Below are 19957 nucleotides of genomic sequence, written 5' to 3' on the forward strand. Positions count from 1 at the left end.
CTGTGTTTCGGAGTGTATAAAATATGGAGAAGATGTGTAAGTACGTAGAAGTGTATCTAGCCGCAGTGATTCTATTGATTGACCCCGAGTGTCTCACTCATTGCCGTGTTCTTAACTCCCCAGCCCAGCTGGAGGCTGCCCTCGGAACCTTCTACTCCCCAACAAGGCCGCTCTTGGACACCACCATCTTGGAATATAGGGATCCAATAAGCCGTTATGCTAGAAGATTTTTCCATCATCTTCTAAGGTGAAATTTACATTTGTTTCCAGACTAATTGACCACTATTTCTGCACCAAGCTTGTCCATTTGCAAATATATTTTACACACAAATGCTGTTTGCAGAAGAGATAGCTATGTATGTCACCAGTGAAGAAACTAGTATGATATGTATTGTGTTATTTATTATATACTCTCTTCCATGTCTTTCTAACTCGGTGGTTCCTCCTTTCTTTCTGCTTTGTCCTATCCTCTATAATAGTTTAGAGGCCGTACAAAAAAGAGGACATTCAAAAAAGAGGGCGTCCTGCCAATATTTATACATATTTATGTAAACAACTGCATCTATAATCTTTCTTTGTCCTGACTGGAAACCAGGTTTTTTAGATATTTCATGGAGAGTCTGTCTAAGAACCATTTAGACCTCCCAGTCTGCCATTTTTTTTTCTTGCCATAAAATCCTAAAATCCAGTTCTGTCTATTTGGGATAGCCTTAAGCCTGCCCAATACATGTTTAAATCCCCTTCCTGAATTAACCTGGTGATCCCCGTCAACCACGTGGGTACTGATTAGGCATTAACCTGCCTTGCTTCTGCGATCTGGCACTTTCAGCTTAGATTGCCACAGTTTATTTAGCTGTAAGAAGTAACTTGGTCTTCAGGAATATAACGCTACTTCGGCCCGGTGTGTATTTGAAGGGTCTGATAGGTTCCTGTCTTCTGAAGGTCCAATCACAAAGTCAGGAATAAAGCATTCCCACGCTGACCATATCCAATAGAAAATGTAGATAACAGAAAAAATATCACATATGAGAAAGGGAGGAATATCTTCATGGAATATAATAATTAATAGCTCCAAAGTTTGTATTAATAGTGATATACAGGCTGCTGAGTGTTAGTGTATATTGGCAATTGGGAGTAGCTGCCAGCCAGATGTTTTCGCTATATAATGTTCCAGTTATGTTTTATAGGGCATCAGCTATTTTCTTGTATATATTGCCTATAGTATTATTCCTAGATGTGGAATATAATGTCCGTGTGTTTTGTGTATAGAAATTAACAAGGCATAGATGCTTTTAATTATTTACTGTTATATTATTGTAATATTAGGGCTGTGCCAGTTATTCTAAGGAATTGTAACCTTTTAATTTGACTGAAATGTCTTACAATATAAATGATTAGTTCTGGATGGGAATTTTATTATGGAACAAAGGAAAGCCCACGATCAGTAAGCACCCCAACCTTTCACACCGATTTTGTTTCTTGTCAGCCACTAGTAATCTATTTCTATTATAAAATCTTCAACCTGGTGCTTTGCCAACATTTTTAGTCAAGCTTCAGTCACCCTACTTGATAAAAGGAATTATTCCGAGACTCATGTTTAGTCATGTGATAATTTTCAGACGGGGCATTTTTTTTTTTTGTCTTCGTAACCATCAAGTGTAGAAAATTCATACCATTAGTTTCAAGTCATTCATGCCAAGCAACTAAAACACTAGACAGAATATTACTGTAAAATATACTCCTTATGGGATTGTATTAATTATTTAATATTTTTAATTTTAGATTATTTATTATTATTCTAGATTTATTAACAAGCCTCAACCCCTTCATAAAGTGAGATTATTAAGATCAGCATGAGAGGAAGGGAAAATTGCTGTGATCTATCCGATAATCTGTTAAGAGCTTCTTACCATCACACAACCAGTTTAGGATTGCTGAACAAGTCCCAACCAAATGTTTATTGGACTACTAGAAGTATTACTTCTTTGCCATGTCTTGGCATGATCAGGCCTAATATTAGTATGATTTTTACATAATTAATGGATTATTTATGCCCTAAACACTTAAGTCATTCATTTTCAGTAAAACAGTCAAAATGTATATGTGTGTGTGTGTAATAAAATATATTCGGGCCAATACAAACTTCAAATAATTGGAACACATATAAATGTATGTGCGTCAAAAATAGGCAGAGTCACTTAGATGCAAACAAAGGTGAAACATTTAATACAAACAAAAATAGACGAATATAAAAAGTAGGTAACAAAAATACGAAACAAGTCTTACAAAACCTTGGAGAGGAATTTAGTTCATGACATCTGTCCTATGCATTCCTGAGGATGGAGGGAGGGAGGGAGTGTTGGGACGTGAAGAGTCCGTGGATGGCAAGTACATCTTCTCTCGACCTCTCTTCCCATGCCTCTCCATGTCTTACAAAAGCCTAGCTTATATGTGCCTTGGATAGTGATGTCAGTCTATTGGTCTTCACCTAATTGGGTAAACATGCTCACTAAGATCTTTACACGTCGAAATCCTATTTTAGGTAGTCACTGTACGTATACTGTAATGCCCTTTTAGAGTTACAACTATACCATGCATTAGCAAGTTACTATCCTATCTATAGAACGCCTGTTCAGCAAATCCTTCATTCCATATCTTAAGGTCAAGGAAACCTTGAAGCCTATCATTGAAACATATTAATATATCTTAATAATCATTTATTTATGAACAATGATTACACATCTTTGACTATTGCCTATACCAATAATTATATATGGTCCATTTCATATTACTAGGGTTAAAAGAGATGTTAAATGTGTTAGAATCTTTTACAGTGTGTGTATATATATATATATATATATATATATATATATATATATATATATATTCATCTTTACACATAGTGTTAGTCTAGAATCCAGACTATGTATATGATTGTAAAGAACACAGATTACATTTTAGGTTTTATTGTTTTGAAGACATCCTAGGTAGAAAATATCAGGTTTACTTTTTTTTTTTTGCACAGTTATGGTTGTACTTGGATTAAGCCCATTTTGGATGTACTTTACATTACAAAATTTGCAGAAAAGGGTTAAACTATGAAAAGCTAGCAGCACATTACAAGAAGAAAAAAAATGGCACATTGAAGTTGCTTAAAGGGATTATATGTTTTTGATTAATAGACTCGATCTTAGCGCTGAACCCAACTGGAAGTCACCTTTTATTAATTTCTATCGCTAACATAAACTGTTATCATTTGTTTTTTGTCCCATTCTATGCAATGTCCTTATTGTGTATGAATTATAGGGAAATGTGCATATGTTCAAAAATATTCAAATCCTGTTTTTCCCAGTATTATTTAAAAATAGGATAAATAAATGAAATTATTTTTCACGAATGATACCATTTTAGATCTAGTTAAGAAGCCTTTCCATAGTATCTGTAACAGCTGAGTCTACATGTGGAGGCATTCGGTTTCCATAGCAGTAGTTTTTTTGTTTAATTTGCAACCTTCTCTCAAAGTTTGATCCATTTCTTTCACCGCAGATTTCTCAGTGTTCCATTATCTTTACCAACAAAGAATTAACAATGTTCTAAAAGTCACTTCATAAACCACTCAAAGCAGCGTTCCTATCGGCACGATGGTGTTTTGTTTGCAGACTAAGAAAAAACTTGTTTTGTCTGCCCACCATGTGGATGATGTGACATCAGAACATGGAGAAAGGTGAACTTTGGATAGATATTTTTAAAGACACTTTTGAGGGCATTTTAGGATCCATTAAATTAGCAAGTTCATCGTCAATTGCTAAAAAATAAGGGCACAAAAATAAACAAGAATAGACAAACTGCTTATATCAGTAGTAGGATCTGAAGCTTACAAAGCTAACAGGGTTCTTCTTCTCTTCTCACGTCTCTTTAAATGTAAAGGGTTGTTACTACATTTTTCTCAAAAGGAAGAGGGAAGTCGGTATTAAAGTTTTTGTAATTGTTCCAACTGGCAACTTTGTTCTGATGCTTTTAAGTCATTGAAATGTAGGTACTGGGTCTTCTCCCTAAAACAAGGTTTATTGTATACCTTATCTACACAACCAGATAAACATATTGTTTTAAAATGCTTAGCCTTGACATTCTTTTATTGTTGTGTTCTCTTCGTGTCACTTGAACTGTGACTGCCTCTTTAAGTTGATGAAGACCTTTATATTTTTTGCGGTGATGCGCACATTCCTTTTCACACATCATTGCCAGATGAATCAAGCTGTGTATGACATCATCTTCTTGTTTTTCATTGTTCTGGTGGTCATTTTAATGAATGTAAAGCCACAACCACTTACATCCTCACCAGGTTAATAAATATCGAATCCCAAACTCTTGCTTTTTTTGTTATTTTTTCCTGAGTACTTTTGTATGGGGTGTACAGTTGTGATACAGTCAAGTGGGTCTGGTTACGGGCATTTATCGTAAGCTTGGTTTAAAAAAGCAAAACAAAAGCGCATGTGTGTAGCTATTCCATAAACATCAACCAGGATGCTTCAGGAGTTACCACTGAAACAGATAAAAGTACTGGTTATGGTTACTAAGGATGGCTTGCCCCTAGCCCGATGAACTTCAAAAACATGATGACAGGGGATTTATCTTCTAAATGTTGTTGGTCATATTTTATAGGCACAGGCAATGTTTCTTCCTAATATCCTCAATGTTTATCGTACCAGCTGTCCTTCCCACCTTCCATTTTCATTCCACTCACTTCTCCATATCGCCCTCGCTGTAATCAAATTATCCCAAGGCAGTCCCTCTCCTTCTCTCTCGTTCCACCTCGACCTCGTAATAGATTGTAAGCTCATAGGGTCCTCTTCTCCATCTGTAGCAGTGAATCTTGTTAATTTTATTGTCCAATTGTATTAATCTTATTGTTAATTTCCCCTGTAGCACTACGGAATCTATTAATACTGTGTAAATACATGTAATATATGTAATGCAGTGTTTGTGGGATGCTGGGATATAGATGGTGACACATTTTCAACACAATTGTGTTTTTACATGCAGATATCAAAGATTTGAGAAAGCATTCCTGCTTGCTGTAGATATTGGTGCACGGGACCTGTTCATGGTATGTATAGATTATTCTGATGTTTTTTCATATTATTATTATTATTATCCTTTATTTATATAGCGCCAACAGTTTACGCAGCGCTTAATACAATACATAAATTCAAGGGATATGACAAGACAAGAATTGACAGACTAAGACAAACCGATACATTTGGTGGAGAGAGCCCTGCTCGCAAGCATATTAAACATATATCCCAACCTTCCTTCCATTAGACAGCTCCATAATTTGTGTGTTTTTTGTTGATCTCTAGATTCTAATTACTAAAACATGGAAGCTTTCACAATAATAAGCTTAAGTGTATCTAATCCAAGCCTTGAAAGTATTTGGAGCTTTTAGGATGCAAGGTTAGACTTTGCCCCATGACTCTTGAATCCTCCCAGTATGTCTCTTTAGTCTCAATGAAAAGTGACAAATTATGAATGCTTCTGCGGGTACATTTTAGAACAACAAAGCTGTAACATGGGTTCAAGAAGTTTTACATTTCAGCCCCTATTTTGCCCTCCCATTTAATTAGCCACAAAAGTAAAATTAACCATCTATTTAAAAGTCCTCTGTGCTTGGCTCCGCATGACGCCCTTGTTTTAGGAGACCTTGCACCACAATGTCCCAGTGAGGTCAGGTGGACAATGCCAACCTGCTTTCCTCCTCTCTCAGCATGGAACTGCTACACAGTCAGTTCTATTGTCTTCAGCAGAACAATAGCACGAAAACCGTTACAAAACCTTTTCATGGATTCGTTTACGTTACCGTTTTGCATAATGAAGTCATTCTTGTGTCTTCAATGAAGCCTTAAACAGTAAATGCTAATAGTGTTTATCCTATAAAGTCACTTAACCTGCTGGTTTGATCTCTCTGTTTAAATTATAAGTGAAATTGCACCATGAAACCCCTACTTTACTGGTTTTGAAATCACTCTCTAATTACACGAAACAAACGTTTTGTGAACCCTTTTTGATGCGTCTTTTATAGAGCTCTAATTACCTAAGTACTGCATATTATACCATTTAATTAGCAGAAAATGGAGAGCACTGATAAATGCATCTGCCTCCAAAGATATGATTATCTCGTTCTATTCAAAGAGTGGCCGCTGATATTGGTTTGGATTATATTTATAGATTCAGTTAGATTCAATTGGCATTTTGCCTTTTCTTTCAATCGGTTGTGAAGGGCATGTAGAATAGTGGTCCAAAGGAACGTTTGGCTAGGGGGGGGGGGAATGGTTGCAAGAGAACTATATTTGACTATATATTTATTATGCATTGTGACTGCAAAACTGGCATCTTTCTGTTAAGTATCCTCTTTGGATGTGAAAATCATGGTAATAATTGTAGATTAAAAGGTAATGCAGCAAGGAAACTCATGCATTGCATGGTCATAATCTAAAAGACGAGTCCAAGGACCGATTTATGGACCAATGATTCTTATCTGCCGTCAAATTCTGTTTTTCCTATGTTTCTGTCTTCAATATAGATTACAAGACTGATTCAGCCCATCTAGTCTGCCTATTTTCCTGAGGCAGCGACCCAGACCTTGTCTTAGATTCAGGATAGCTTTGTGGCTACCCCGTGCAGGTTTTTCTCATCAGGTTATTGTTTCGTATGACAGGCATACATATACAGCGGCAAAAAAAGTTAAATGAACCCTTCGGAATAACCTGGTTTTCTCCGTTAATTGTTCATATGAGGACATTTGATCTACATCTAATTCACAAGTATACACAATGTCCTTAAATTAATAACACACAAACAATGATAATCTTTCATGTCTTTATTGAACGCATCCATTAAACATTCAGAGTGCTGGTGGGAAAAGTTAGTGAACCCTTGGATTTTCTTTTGGAAACCATTCTATAGTTGATTTACTGTCATGTTTAGGATCATTGTCCTGCTGCATTACACAACTTCAGCTGGCGAACAAACACCCTGACATTATCCCATATGATATCTTCAAAAACCTGGGAATTCATTGTCCTCACGGTGATGGCAACCTGTCCAGGCCCTGAGACAGCAAAGCAGCCATAAACCCTCCACCATAATTTACCATTGGGATGATATTTTCATAATATATTCACTATTATACACCATAATTTACCATTGGGATGACGTTTTCATAATATATTCACTATTATACACCATAATTTACCATTGGGATGACGTTTTCATATGTTGATATGGATATTAGTCTGTAAATTCCAGTTCCTGTGGACACTGTTGGATTTAAAAATTACAAGGATGACCCTTTTCGTTACGCATGTAATTGATTATTTGAAGACGTCTGTCAGTTTCGCTAGATTCAGATATATTGTTTCTGGTGTTGTCTGAGGTTTTGTTTGTGTACGAGTGCATTAGGGAAACACATTTTCCCAAATGACACTAATTGGTGTTTATTTACTTTGGTTGCCATGTTTTCCATGTGTACAGCCCCAGTATTGTACACTTCCAGGTACGACAGATGTTCTTGTGCTCTGGTGCTGGTTGGGGATCTAGTGTTCTTCACTCACTAAGTATCTTTCTATTTAAAAGTTGTGTGTCTACTATGCAAGTTCTCTGGATAAAGTCTTGTCCCTTGTTGGGGCTGAGATGGTGATAAAAACCTGGTGTATCCATTGCTATATATGTATACTGTATAAATGTGTTTGTATGTATGTATGTATATATAGATAGATAAATATTACCTTGCCTGTCCCTCTTGTTAAAGGAATCCTTTTTATGAGACGATCTAGTGCAGTAGTCCTAGCTGGGTATAGGGCTGTTCAGAAAATATTTGCTACACAACAAAACCCATCCAAAATGTCACCCTCTGGTGATCATAATTTGATCAAATTGTAGGTTAGAGCCTATTACTTTAACTTTGATCTTAATCATCTATACACATTATACTTAAGAAGCAAAGGATATCTATGCAACATTGAGTCTCATGGGCATCCTGAATATCCTGGGAAAAAAGTTCTCTCCCTTATTGTTTCTGCACCACCCTTTTATTTAAATTCTTTATTTATTTTCTTACTCTAAGTGGTTTTGTTAACCTTTTCTCCCACAACATGAATTTGACAGTTTGTCATCTGGCCTTTATTGTCTCGTATCTTGCCTTCCCTCCCTCCCTGATCGTCAGTGTCTGGTTGGAGAAGACTGACAGGTAGCATGAATAAGGCTTCACCTGTGGTAATAAAGGGCCCTGGGTTTATTGTAACCAATCATTTGTTCAGGCTGCATGCTTTTTCTGGCCCATGTTTCGCTGCACCACTTCTCATGGACACCCAATGGTGAATTTGTATTGCCAGATCTGTGTCCATGCAAGGAAGGCACATACAGTTATATAGACACCAAGGACCAAGTCCTGCATGAAAATACTTGTTTTCTTGCATAGTGTATTGTATTGATGTGACATCTGTTAAAGTAGACTGGTTGTGATATCTTAACTGTGATTTAATTTTTTCTTTACCCCCTGAATAACCTCTTGGCTTCCTTCTCATTCACAAATTCTCAGCTTAGCTGTGGCTCATCGTTGTGACATTCGTGGCATTTGTTGCCCTGCCCTCAGAACTGCTCTTCTTGTTTCTCTGCTCTTAAGAGTTTACTTTGTCATTTCCATCAAGAACCACATGGTTTCTTCTGGCTCATGTTCTGATTTTTTTTTTTAATCATGTTCATTTTTATAATTGTATAACTCTTTCTACCTTTATTTACCACTTACACCAATTAGGCACCTATGTCATTGGAACATATATATATATATATATATATATATATATATATATATATATATATATATATATAAATATTAGGGATGTCCACATAGTTTTGGTCATATTGAATGATTGAAACACAAACATTAACTGAAAAAGAAACAGATGTGCAGGATGAATGAAATTGGGTGAGGAACAGCCAAACTCATTACCAAAGGAAAGGTTGGTGAGGACAGATTAAAGTCATGCACCATGAACTGAGCACCTCAACGAGACACACGGTCGTTATACTGCATCCGCAAGGTCTTGCCCAGAAAGAAATTGCAAGGCAGACAGGAGATTCCAGATGTTCTTTCCAAGCTCTTTAGAAACAAACAATGTTGAGGAGATTAGAGGCAGTGGTCGGGCAGGGAGGGAAGCTTAGTGCAGCAGATGAAGACTCATAATACTTATTTCCCATCACAATCGGTAGATGTTCAACAGTGCCACCAGCGCAACATTGGCAAAAAAAAACAGCGGGACCCTGGTATTACACTCTTCTATTCCCCCGAGAAGTCTGGTCAGACGTTGTCTTCATGGAAGACTTGCGAACAAAAAGCTTCCATATCTCCGACCTGGAAACAACGCCAAGCGACTCAACTACTAACGAAAACACAGGAACTGGGGTGCAGAAAATGGCAGCAGGTGTTTTGGACTGATGAGTCAAACTTTGAAATATTTGGCTGTAGCATCTGATTGTCCCCAATTGTATTCTGCAGCATGACAAAAACCCTAAACATACAGCCATAGTCATTAAGAACTATCTTCAGCAAAGGGGGGAAGAAGCAACAGAAGCTACCCAAATCCATAGAAGAACTGTGGTTAGTGGAACAACCTACCTGCCGAGTTACTTGCAAAACTGTGTGCGAGTGTACCTAGAAGAATTGGTGCCGTTTGGAAGGCAAAGGGTGGACCCAGCAAATATTCCTATAAAACATCACAGTTGTACCGGAAAAACCCTTAAACGTCTCAGCACCTGAAATGGGACAAAGGAAATTCTGTGTCTCATAAGTTTTTGGGGGGGGGGGGGTTATTGTACATTTTATTTTAAAAAATATATATTTGTACGTCCCAGATCACACATTCTTAGCAGCGGCAGTGGGACGTAACGATCATTTGACTTCCATAAAAGTATATTAACCACAGAAATGTTAATGATGACTGGGATGGCTTGCACACCTAGTTTCCGTCATCATTATCCTTGTGTCTGCCTTTCTGCAGTGAATAATGCTACTTACATGTGGCCCTGCAAGTTTGTTAATCAGAAGTGTGGTTTAACCTGCTCATTCATTGTTACCGCAGCAAACTCTTTATTCTACCATTTAAATTTCATCGACGTGATGAAGTAACATAGAAACCTGAAACAAGACCTTTGGGGTTTTATATATATATATATATATATATATGTATATACTGAAATGCCTTATTATGTTTCTTTGTCGAAAATTAAAAAAATAAATTAATAATGGCCAACGCCGGGGTAAAATTGCAGAATCAGCTGGCAAGTACAATGTCGGCTTTTTTCAGTGGAGCAAATGTGTTTGATTGCTTTGCTTGAGATAAGGTGTGCTTAAGATCATACATTTGCATAGGGAAAGAATGAAGATTGAGAAAATTAAAATGTAACAGTGGGTTCATCGGTCCTGTCTGTGTTCTGTGATCTGGACAATAAAAGATTTCTTTTCTTTGAAATTCTTCTTTGTTGTGTCTCCAAGATTCATTTTAGATTAATCTTTTATTTTGCTTTATTTCCAAAGGACATCCATTACCTTGCACTAGATAAGGGTGAATTGGCACTGGCTAAAGTGGCAAAGAAAAAGGCTACGGAAATAGATGCAGAATCAATAAGCTCTGGAGTCGGTAAGAATTAATACTGTTTAAAAAGCTTCTTTTTTTTTTGTTGCTCTTTTTCTTAAATCAATATTTTTCTCTGTACTGTTGCAGTGTTGTGGATGCAGGGGGTTATTTGCTAGCAACTAAGGAAAAAAAGGATGAGGATAAATAAGCTTTAGATACTACCTAGGGATCTTTGACTAGTTATAATAACTTTACACCAACCATTTACACATTGGATAAAATTAAGGTTAAAAAGTTAAACCAAAAATGGTTACATTTAATGCGCTATTTTAAAGGTACTACACCAGAAATCTGAGGTCTGCTACCGTGACATGGGGATTTCATTAAGGAAATCGTTACTGTGATATTTTTGTGTGACTTAAGACCTTTAACACTGTTCAGCTGTTCCGTTTTATCTTAACAGCACCTTAAGCTGCAGCTTTTTCCTGTGGATTTTCTTTCTTTCTTCTTCTTGGGGCTCTCAGGAGACATTGCATGTACCATGTGGCTCAGGTGCAAAGTTTGAAAGTGGTGATATTGCAGTAGGAACCAATGGAATTGTCTACGGAAATTCATTTGAGATCCCCCGGTAAAATACAGACTATATTCATCTTCCGCCAATCATGACCATAGACAACTTTTTGCCTGTCAAAATATATATAGTGGCCAAAACAAAGCAGGACTGGATTACTTAAACTCTATTTATTCAGGGGGCTACAGATAAAGAGACGCAATTAGTGGAAGTCCCCACACTTTTACCTACTCTTTACACTTCATTGCAAACCAATTTATTAATCCTATGCCCCCTACTAATTTATTTATAATCAAGTATTTTTGGTGCCATGGGGAAGAAACATATATACAATGACAAATATACCCATATTAGCCCATTGGATGTAGCTAAATCTACAGCAAAGTCTGCTCGTTTTGGGACATTGGAGATCTCTTAAAATATAGGCTGGTTATGGCTGATTTTATGGTTCCCAGTCCCAGGGCCATCCCTAGCGGGGTGCAGAAACCAGGGTAACTTTACTTTTTCGAGACCCTCCCAATCAGTCACAGAACCCCATGATAAAAACACTGAGGACGCAAAAACTTGCAAAGCTGCTTCTCAATAACCGCATGGCAGCCTTACCGTGATTTAAGGTTTTATGCATGCCTTTTTGGCCTTTGATATAGGAAAGCTTCTGCTAGCATCTAAAACAGTGTGGTGGGCAACAGCAAAATCCCAGTTATTATCCATAGTAACATTAATTTAATTATAGTAACAAACATATAAAGAAATCCTTCAGTCTCATTGATGGTCCGTTCTACAAGTAACAATTGTTTCATGGAAAAGCATGAAAAGCTCTTATGGTTATAATTAACCATAAGAAATGCAATTGGTACAAAAGCAATAGCAACAATGCCCATGTTTTATACTTTATTTTTGAAGGATGCCAAACCATGTGGGAAAATGTGTCAGAACTAGCATATCTAATTAGTTCTCCCTCTGCCGGTATGTAAATTAACCAGGGATACGTTTCTGAATAAAGTCCATGTGTTTCATATTTTATTTCAGCACGTAAGGCATTAACTGTTTTAACACTTAGCCATAGGGTGATGATTTCCATTTTGTGGACTTGGCTGGATCCTCTATGCGTTAGTTCTTCTGTACAGTCCTGTTTGACTATTCTGCCTGATAAATATGTTATCGCCGTATTACCGGGACGTTTGGCCGGGATGTACGTTGCCAGCAGCCTCTTGCTTTAGGCACTTTTTTTTTTAATTACTCAATCATTAGACACTTTTGCTGGTTTTTAAGTGTTGCTATGGGAATGCCAGGTGATACAGCGAAGCTGCCAATATTCAACTGGACAACCCATATTTTTACAGAACTAAATTTCGAAAGACCCTTGGTTTGAGGATAGAATGGTTTACGGATCTCCCATTCAAGCTATGCTAATTCCACATTATGTGCAGTACAATAAGTCTTTAACGCGGCTGTATTTTGAAAACATTGTGCTTTTATCATCTAACATAGTAACACAGTAATTCAGGTTGAAAAAAGACACACGTCCATCAAGTTCAACCTAATAGAGTCCAGCCTGGGAATGGCATAAACTTCTAATTCATTCCAATGTTTTCCTTCTCACCTTCATAACCGTGCCTACATTAGCCTGCATATAAAACGTACATGGTAATATATATACTGTAATTTAGCCTTTAGGTGGCATCCATCAATGATTTTAGCCATACGTGTTTTTGGTTTCACCATACTGTGATTTATTTTTGAGCTTTATTCATGTAGGGTGCAAGGTGTTATGTGGAATTCTGAGCAGAGATTTATATTTAAATTTCACTCTTAGCATACGACAAATCTAGTAAAATATGTAAATTTTCAGGACTAATAGCCTAATTCTTAGTTCAGCTCACTGGGAAAAAAGCACTGATCACTAGTTATAACCCTGAGTGCTACACAGTAAGTTTGTTCCATTCAATTGACCGTAGATTGCTAATTTAAACATCACTTGAACGTGCCACTAGAAACTGACATGGCATCACCTATTAAGAAATCCTATAATTAATAATGATCCCACAGTTTAGAAAAAAAATTCCCATGAGTTGACGGTATTTCTTGATAACAAAAAACGCCAGCGAAGAGAATATGTAGAAATTGTCAGAAAGATTCCCAAGGCCAACTTCCATCAAATTACACATGGACCCCGTGAGATGAATTTATTTAACCTTCAAATCAATAGTTTTCACCCATAAGGGATTCTTGTTGTAACAAGAAAAAGCAGATAAATTCTACCTAGTTCAAAGGCGTGCTGTGAAGTGCTATCATTCTGGTTAGTGTGAAATTGCATTACAAATGTCAGTGCTTGTAATAAAGTGCCGTGATGTTAATATTAGTTATTTAATCAGAAAAAAAAAATCACCCTTACAAGCATGAACATAGGAACAGCATTCATTTGGACTATTTGTTTATCTCTAATGAAATTTTTTTTAATTTTTTTCCTCTTTTATAGTGAATAAAAAGGTTAACAAAGGTTCATTTTATTCCCACTTGCACCGTGTATATTAATAAAAAGTGGAGTTTTATTGCTATACTCCAATAAAATGTCAGCCTCACTGCAATATATTTAGATGGAGACGTGCTGTAGAAGTTCCTAAGCTAAAAGAAAACCCCACACATGCACCTTTGCCATCACTGCATGCTGCAATAAGAAGTCTGTTTATAAAAACTACTTGTGTTTTTTTTGTTTGTGTTTATCAGCGTAATTGTTTTGGCAATATGTGGGTTAAACATTACGGGAGATCAGAGCCAGCAGGGTCGAAAGTTTTCTGCCCTGAAGTGTCCTCCTTCTCCGCAACCTACCCATGGAAACGCCACCGGAACCAACCACCAACTTAATCATAAGCATAATAACGATAATCAGACAGTAATAATAATAATAGTAATCTTGAGAACAAGAAGTAAAACTATATACCCCACATAATGTGGGCTGTTAACGGACACATCCTGCTTGTTTTAATCTTTAATGTTACTGTTTATTTAATTGATTAAACTGTAAAATGTAGGCAGGCCTACTTTAACCTGGGTATGCAAGTTGCAGTTCCTGCGATGGCCAGTAGGGAGTGCTGCAGGGGACTATTATTTTTTTTATAGCGTGGGGTGCAGTATTTGGCAAACTACTCCAAAGCCAGAGAGTAAAATATATCATTTAATGTATCTATTTTTTTCTAAAGCATTAGGAATTTATATAGCTGTATACATTAACTCCATGAGTGCCAAAATCACTGTCACTCACCACCTTAACCCACTAGTGTTCCTATTATGTGGCTTTTATTGTCTTTTGCTCAATCCGTTTGCTTAATCCATATGGTCTTCTGAATAACATCATCAGTTTAAAAAGGGTGCAGAGATATTTTCCTGCTATGTACTGTGAAGCTTGGTTGTATCACTTGATCTGTTCTTTTCATTATGTGCTGTGGTTTGCAATGGTTATTTTGTCTATTATACTATACTTAGTTTCCATCCAAAGAAGAGGTTTCCAAAACATTTGTAACAATACATATTTTTCTTTGTGGACCCAACAAATGGCATCAACTTCAACTAAAGCCTCCATATTTAGTTGCGATAGAGGAACAATATACAGAGGTACCAGGTCAACTCGGCTGGGTTGTCGCTCAGGGTTATGTGGATCATTTTCCTCTACCCTTCCTCTCCCTACCTTCTGATTATCGACTCCCCCCCCTTTGTACTTCACTTACCTTCCAGCAGTCCTGAGGCAAGAGTCTCCCTGCTCTGCCATGGTGCGCGCTGCTTCACTGCTGAGCGCCGGAAATGACGTCATATTCCGGCGCTCAGCATTACAAGCCGGCAACGAGATCGAGCCAGAGGGCCCACAGAGGAGAGAGAGGGGCGCAGAGCGGGTACTGATAACTTGATAAAAGTGCTGACAACTTCAAAAGTGCCGCATGGGGTAATTGCCCCACTCTGCTCCATGGCAGGGCCGTCCTTGTCTGTAATAATGCTGCTAAAAGTATATGCAGGAAATCGGCACCAATGTCCTGTGTAAGGTAGGTATCCTTGGGTCCATTCAATGTCACCCTGAAGGGAAGCTTTTGGGTTATTTTGTACAGACATTTAATCAGTCGTACACAGCTAAAAACAGTGTAAGGTTGTTTAGTGATTTCAAATGCTTTTAAGTTTTATCAAGTTTTTTTAAGTTTTATTTGTCCATATTTTTTAGTGACGTTTTCTGTCTTTGAGTTCTTCGCTGCTTTCGAATGACCAGTTGAGTTGTCATCTTTGATAATCAATATAATTTTTCTTACCAGAAATGAATGCTCCATCCTAAACAATGCCTTTGTGTCTTTTGCAAAGAGTGCGAGGGACCTCCTGATACCTGCGTGGCGTCTTGTACTCGACCACTTTCATAAAATCTCTTCCCAAACTTCATTAAAATATATTTTAACTGCTCACTTGGGGCAAAGTCTATAGAACTGAGTTCTTAAGCTTCCTTTATTTCTCCCTGTAACCCGCCTCAGGAAACTGGCCAAAATTTCTCTTCAAAGATTTCTCAAAGCAGGAGCTTAAGGAGAGGTCTTTGTTCTCTGTTTTATTTTGCGTTACATATACACGGTTTGTTCAGGACACGCATGCTTCATCATTAATTGGGTTTGTGTTCCTGGGTTTTGTGAGAGCAGACTAGTAATTATATGGATGGAGGATTTGTGTGCTTTCTAAATAAATAAAAATAGCGCTTAAGTGTACTAAATGTGACAAAAGGCAGGACTTAAGCAGCTCAGTCTTAGACATTTGTGACTTTCGCTTTCCTTCCACGGTCTCCGGAGTACAAGCTTAGGCACCCCCTAGGCCAGATGCCAACCCTGTCAGTGCCTAAGGCTCACTCTGGAAAGCCACAGGTTCAGAATATTTTTGGACATGAAACTCACCTTATTCGGCCTGAAATAGAACTTATTAAATGCAGTCTTCCTTTTGCTTGCAGCATTTGGCTTTATTGCCAAAGCTAAAGTCTGTTACACTGAACATTACATATGATCATTTTTAGACGTAGCATGTCAACAGTGTGTTGAATAATGTAGGGTGATTTGAGATGAGATTTTGTAAGCTCCTTAAAGCAGCTATACCATAGTAATAGTGGTTTTCAGATGTTTAATTCACCTAGACCTAAGTATCTATCCGTTTAGACTGACATGCCTGAAAAGCTAAACGCTAGCTGCCTGGCAGGCACCTTCTTAAATCATATGGTTCTTCTAACATTAGGGCATAAAATCCATAGAGTAATGCTTTGCATGACTACATACAGTTATGCTCTGATTCCATCATGTAACGCACGTGAGTCTTGTTTACATGAATTAATGTGCATTTACAACATGCTAATAAGTCAATGGGTTCCTGTTGTTTAGAGTTAGACAATGAGACGTGTGCCTGCTTCTGCTGCCCTACCTCCTTCTACTGAAGCAGGCAGTATACTCAAGTGTGCTGGCCACACCATCATGTATGCCTTGAAGTCAATGTACATTTACCTCGCTTATAATGACAAGTTGAGCTTATATGCTGCAGCAAATGCGCAGACGTTATGCTTAAGTGTTATGACAGAAGGAGGAACACCAGCAATACATGCTCCAAAATGGTCCCCACACAATAGTCCTATAAGTGACACTTTACTTGTTCAAGGGGAGAATCCCAGCAACAAATGAAAACAGAGATCTCTCACTTGGAAATAAATGCAGGATTGTATGAAGATGCCAGTGCATAGGACCTGTGAAGCCCAACGGGTTTCGCGCCCCCAACTGGCGCTTACTGATAAGATGAATCCGGACCCACACCCTACCAGAATGCAGGACCCAAAAGTAGAGGAAACATCCACACGTTATTTCCCACGTAGAGGTTTTTTTTAAGGCCCTTTCCGGTGTGGGATGCATATACCTTCCCTGAAATACGACTTTTGGAGACTGAAATTTACAGTTTTACCAGAATCCTGAGTATCTGTAACAATTATATTCGGCCCCCAGTTTAACCTGATGTGGAGAAAGAATTGAGCTATCAGCCCTCAGATGGAACACATATGTATACTGCCATTTCAGATAGGATTCGAAAGGTTTTGAGTTGGAGCAGGTACCTAGAATTACTTTTAATATGATTTTTACTGATTTGGGTTTGAATGCTTTTATGTACATACATGTTTATAATTGTAAATAAAACTCTTTCTTAATCTTGTTCCAGTGACTTTTTAAATTTGTTGGCATAGGTAATTGTGTGACCTGTTATTATTGCAACCAACGTGTACCTAAATTTGAACATTTACTGATTAACCATTTAATCTTCCTGAGACCGAGCTCATTTCATTGTCTGTACATAGCCTCTAAGATTTGGTCATAAACACATTTTTTTTCTTTTTATATAAAGGTCATTCATGTTAGATAAATTAAGACACACAGATGGACAGTAGATGGTTTTTTTTTACCTGTAGATACACCAGACCTTTGAACTACACCCTTCTCTATGGCATTTATTTTTGTGTATATTCTGAATTGTGTTGGTCAGTTCTTGAGCTTGTCTGTATTGTTGTGCCAAATATTTTTTTGGCTCAGCCTCACCAATTTTCGCTTTACTGTGTCACAGTGTCAGTTTTGATCTTTACCTTCCTACTGCTCAACAGCTTTGCCTAAAGATATGTTACTAAACCCCTAATAATTATATACACATCAAAGAAAAACTCAATTTCTTAACAGTGGAAATCTACTTGTGATGTATTCCGTGACATGAAAGACACTTATTGTTCTCGACAAAGTCTCACTGTCGCTAATTTTGTTTTTCTGTTTGGTATATGCCATTGTTCTAAATGCATCTTCAACACTTGATTTTTAAATGTCTTTTTTAACAGTCTTTTTATATACTTTTTTTTTTTTTTTTTTTTAATTTCAACCCCAAAACATTTAGCAATATTTAGTTTTTGTTATTTTCAAAGTTCCCAAATGTATATACATGTGCTCAATGTCAGGATATTTGTGTGTGTGTGTGTGTGTGTGTATATATATAGAAATATGTATGTACCTACATAAGTACATTTTTATGTACACTAGTGTTCAAAAGTTTAGCTGTTTTCATGGAAAACAAGGATATTTGTAGCTGTGTAACATAATTGCAAAATGATTTTCTAATGATGAATTAAGGTTTTAAAATTAAACTTGGATTAGGGAGCACAACGTGCCATTGGAACACGGGAGTGATAAAAAGCCTCTGTACGCCTATGAAGATATTATATTAAAAATCAGTAGTCATTTACATCTTTAACACCCTCTGTGCTGGATTTCTGATCCATTTACTGTTATTTTAATGGACAAAATGTGCTTTTCTTTTAAAAACAAGGACATTTCTAAGTGACCAAGTGAGAGTTGTGTATATTTACATAAATACACCCTCCACTACACACAATACTTGAAACTTAATAGTCATTAACCCCTTAAAGACAAAGCTGTTATTTGTTTGTTTTATCCCCTTCATGACAATGACTGTTTTAACACTTTTGCGGTGCTCGTGTTTAGCTGTAATTTTCTTCTTTCTCATTTACTGAACCCACAAAAGTTATATATTGGGGTTTTTTTAGGACATGAAGGGCTTTCTTTAGATACCATTACTATTGTAAGTTATAGGACAATAAGTGCAAATAGCATATTAAAAAAACAAAAACTGTCTGCGCTTCTTACCCTAATAAAGTTGGCAACAAATATATAAACATAATATAAATTATTATTATTATTATCCTTTATTTATATAGCGCCAACAGTTTACGCAGCGCTTAATACAATACATAAATTCAAGGGATATGACAAGACAAGAATTGACATGAGAGGTTTTGGTTATATGAATTGGCCAAAGCATAATTAAGCTCACCCGCCACGTCAAGGCACACTCTCAATAGGGTGAGAACCTACACTCACCACCTGCTTTGTGTGCCCACTATGTAGGAGGTGAGTGTAGGTTCTCACCCTATTGAGAGTGTGCCTTGACGTGGCGGGTGAGCTTAATTATGCTTTGGCCAATTCATATAACCAAAACCTCTTATTTATATTATGTTTATATATTTGTTGCCAACTTTATTAGGGTAGTGAATTTACCACTCCTGGTATATGTCACTGTCAGACAACACCCCAATATGTGTTCAGCAGACTGTAATGCACACTAATAATCTAGCTACTCGAGATCAGGGGAACGAGATGACGTAACACACGCGCTACGTTCCAGGAGGCGGGGGTTACTGCTTTCCCCTCTGACTGATGGCTCCCGGCAGGACGCCGAGTAAGACGCCGTGATAACGGGCTATTATACCCATAAATGCCACAGATATTGCGGTTGTCCTGCCAAATACCTACCTCTCACTCTATCACCGCTTCCTTGGACCCTGCTGAGCCGGTCCTGGTTTGTTCCGGCTTTACAATATATCCTCGCTCCCCGGTTACTGCCGCGTTGATTGCTGTGCTGACCGCCGCTGCCTTGTCTTCCTCATCGGTCTCTCCCTATGGTTCCTGCTTCTTGTGGTTCCTGTTCTTCGGGCTCTGACGACCTGCTGGTGTCTTTGGGATGTGGGTGAGTCCTTTACCTCAATTTTGGATGATTAAATAAATATACAAGTAGGAAAAAGGGAAGAGGAGGAAGAAAGGGGGAAAAAAATATAATAATATATTTATAAAAATATATATATATATATATATAAAAAAAGATATACATATATATATATATATATATATATATATATATATGGTGGAAAGAG

General features: G+C 37.3%; 1 protein-coding gene across 1 annotated transcript in view; it reads left to right on the forward strand.

Moving 5' to 3' along the window:
- LOC149303262 (WD repeat-containing and planar cell polarity effector protein fritz homolog) overlaps nt 1-19957 on the forward strand; it is an 81351-nt gene that overhangs the window by 39321 nt on the left and 22073 nt on the right. The window contains exons 11-13 of the mRNA XM_089481407.1: nt 124-247; nt 5044-5107; nt 10592-10694. Coding sequence (XP_089337533.1) covers nt 124-247; nt 5044-5107; nt 10592-10694 — 291 coding nt within the window. The remainder of the gene's footprint in view (nt 1-123; nt 248-5043; nt 5108-10591; nt 10695-19957) is intronic.

Source organism: Sceloporus occidentalis, unplaced genomic scaffold (assembly GCF_023333645.1).
Source record: "Sceloporus occidentalis isolate IW3139 unplaced genomic scaffold, rSceOcc1.0.p SCAF_15, whole genome shotgun sequence".
NCBI classification, from domain to species: domain Eukaryota; kingdom Metazoa; phylum Chordata; class Lepidosauria; order Squamata; family Phrynosomatidae; genus Sceloporus; species Sceloporus occidentalis.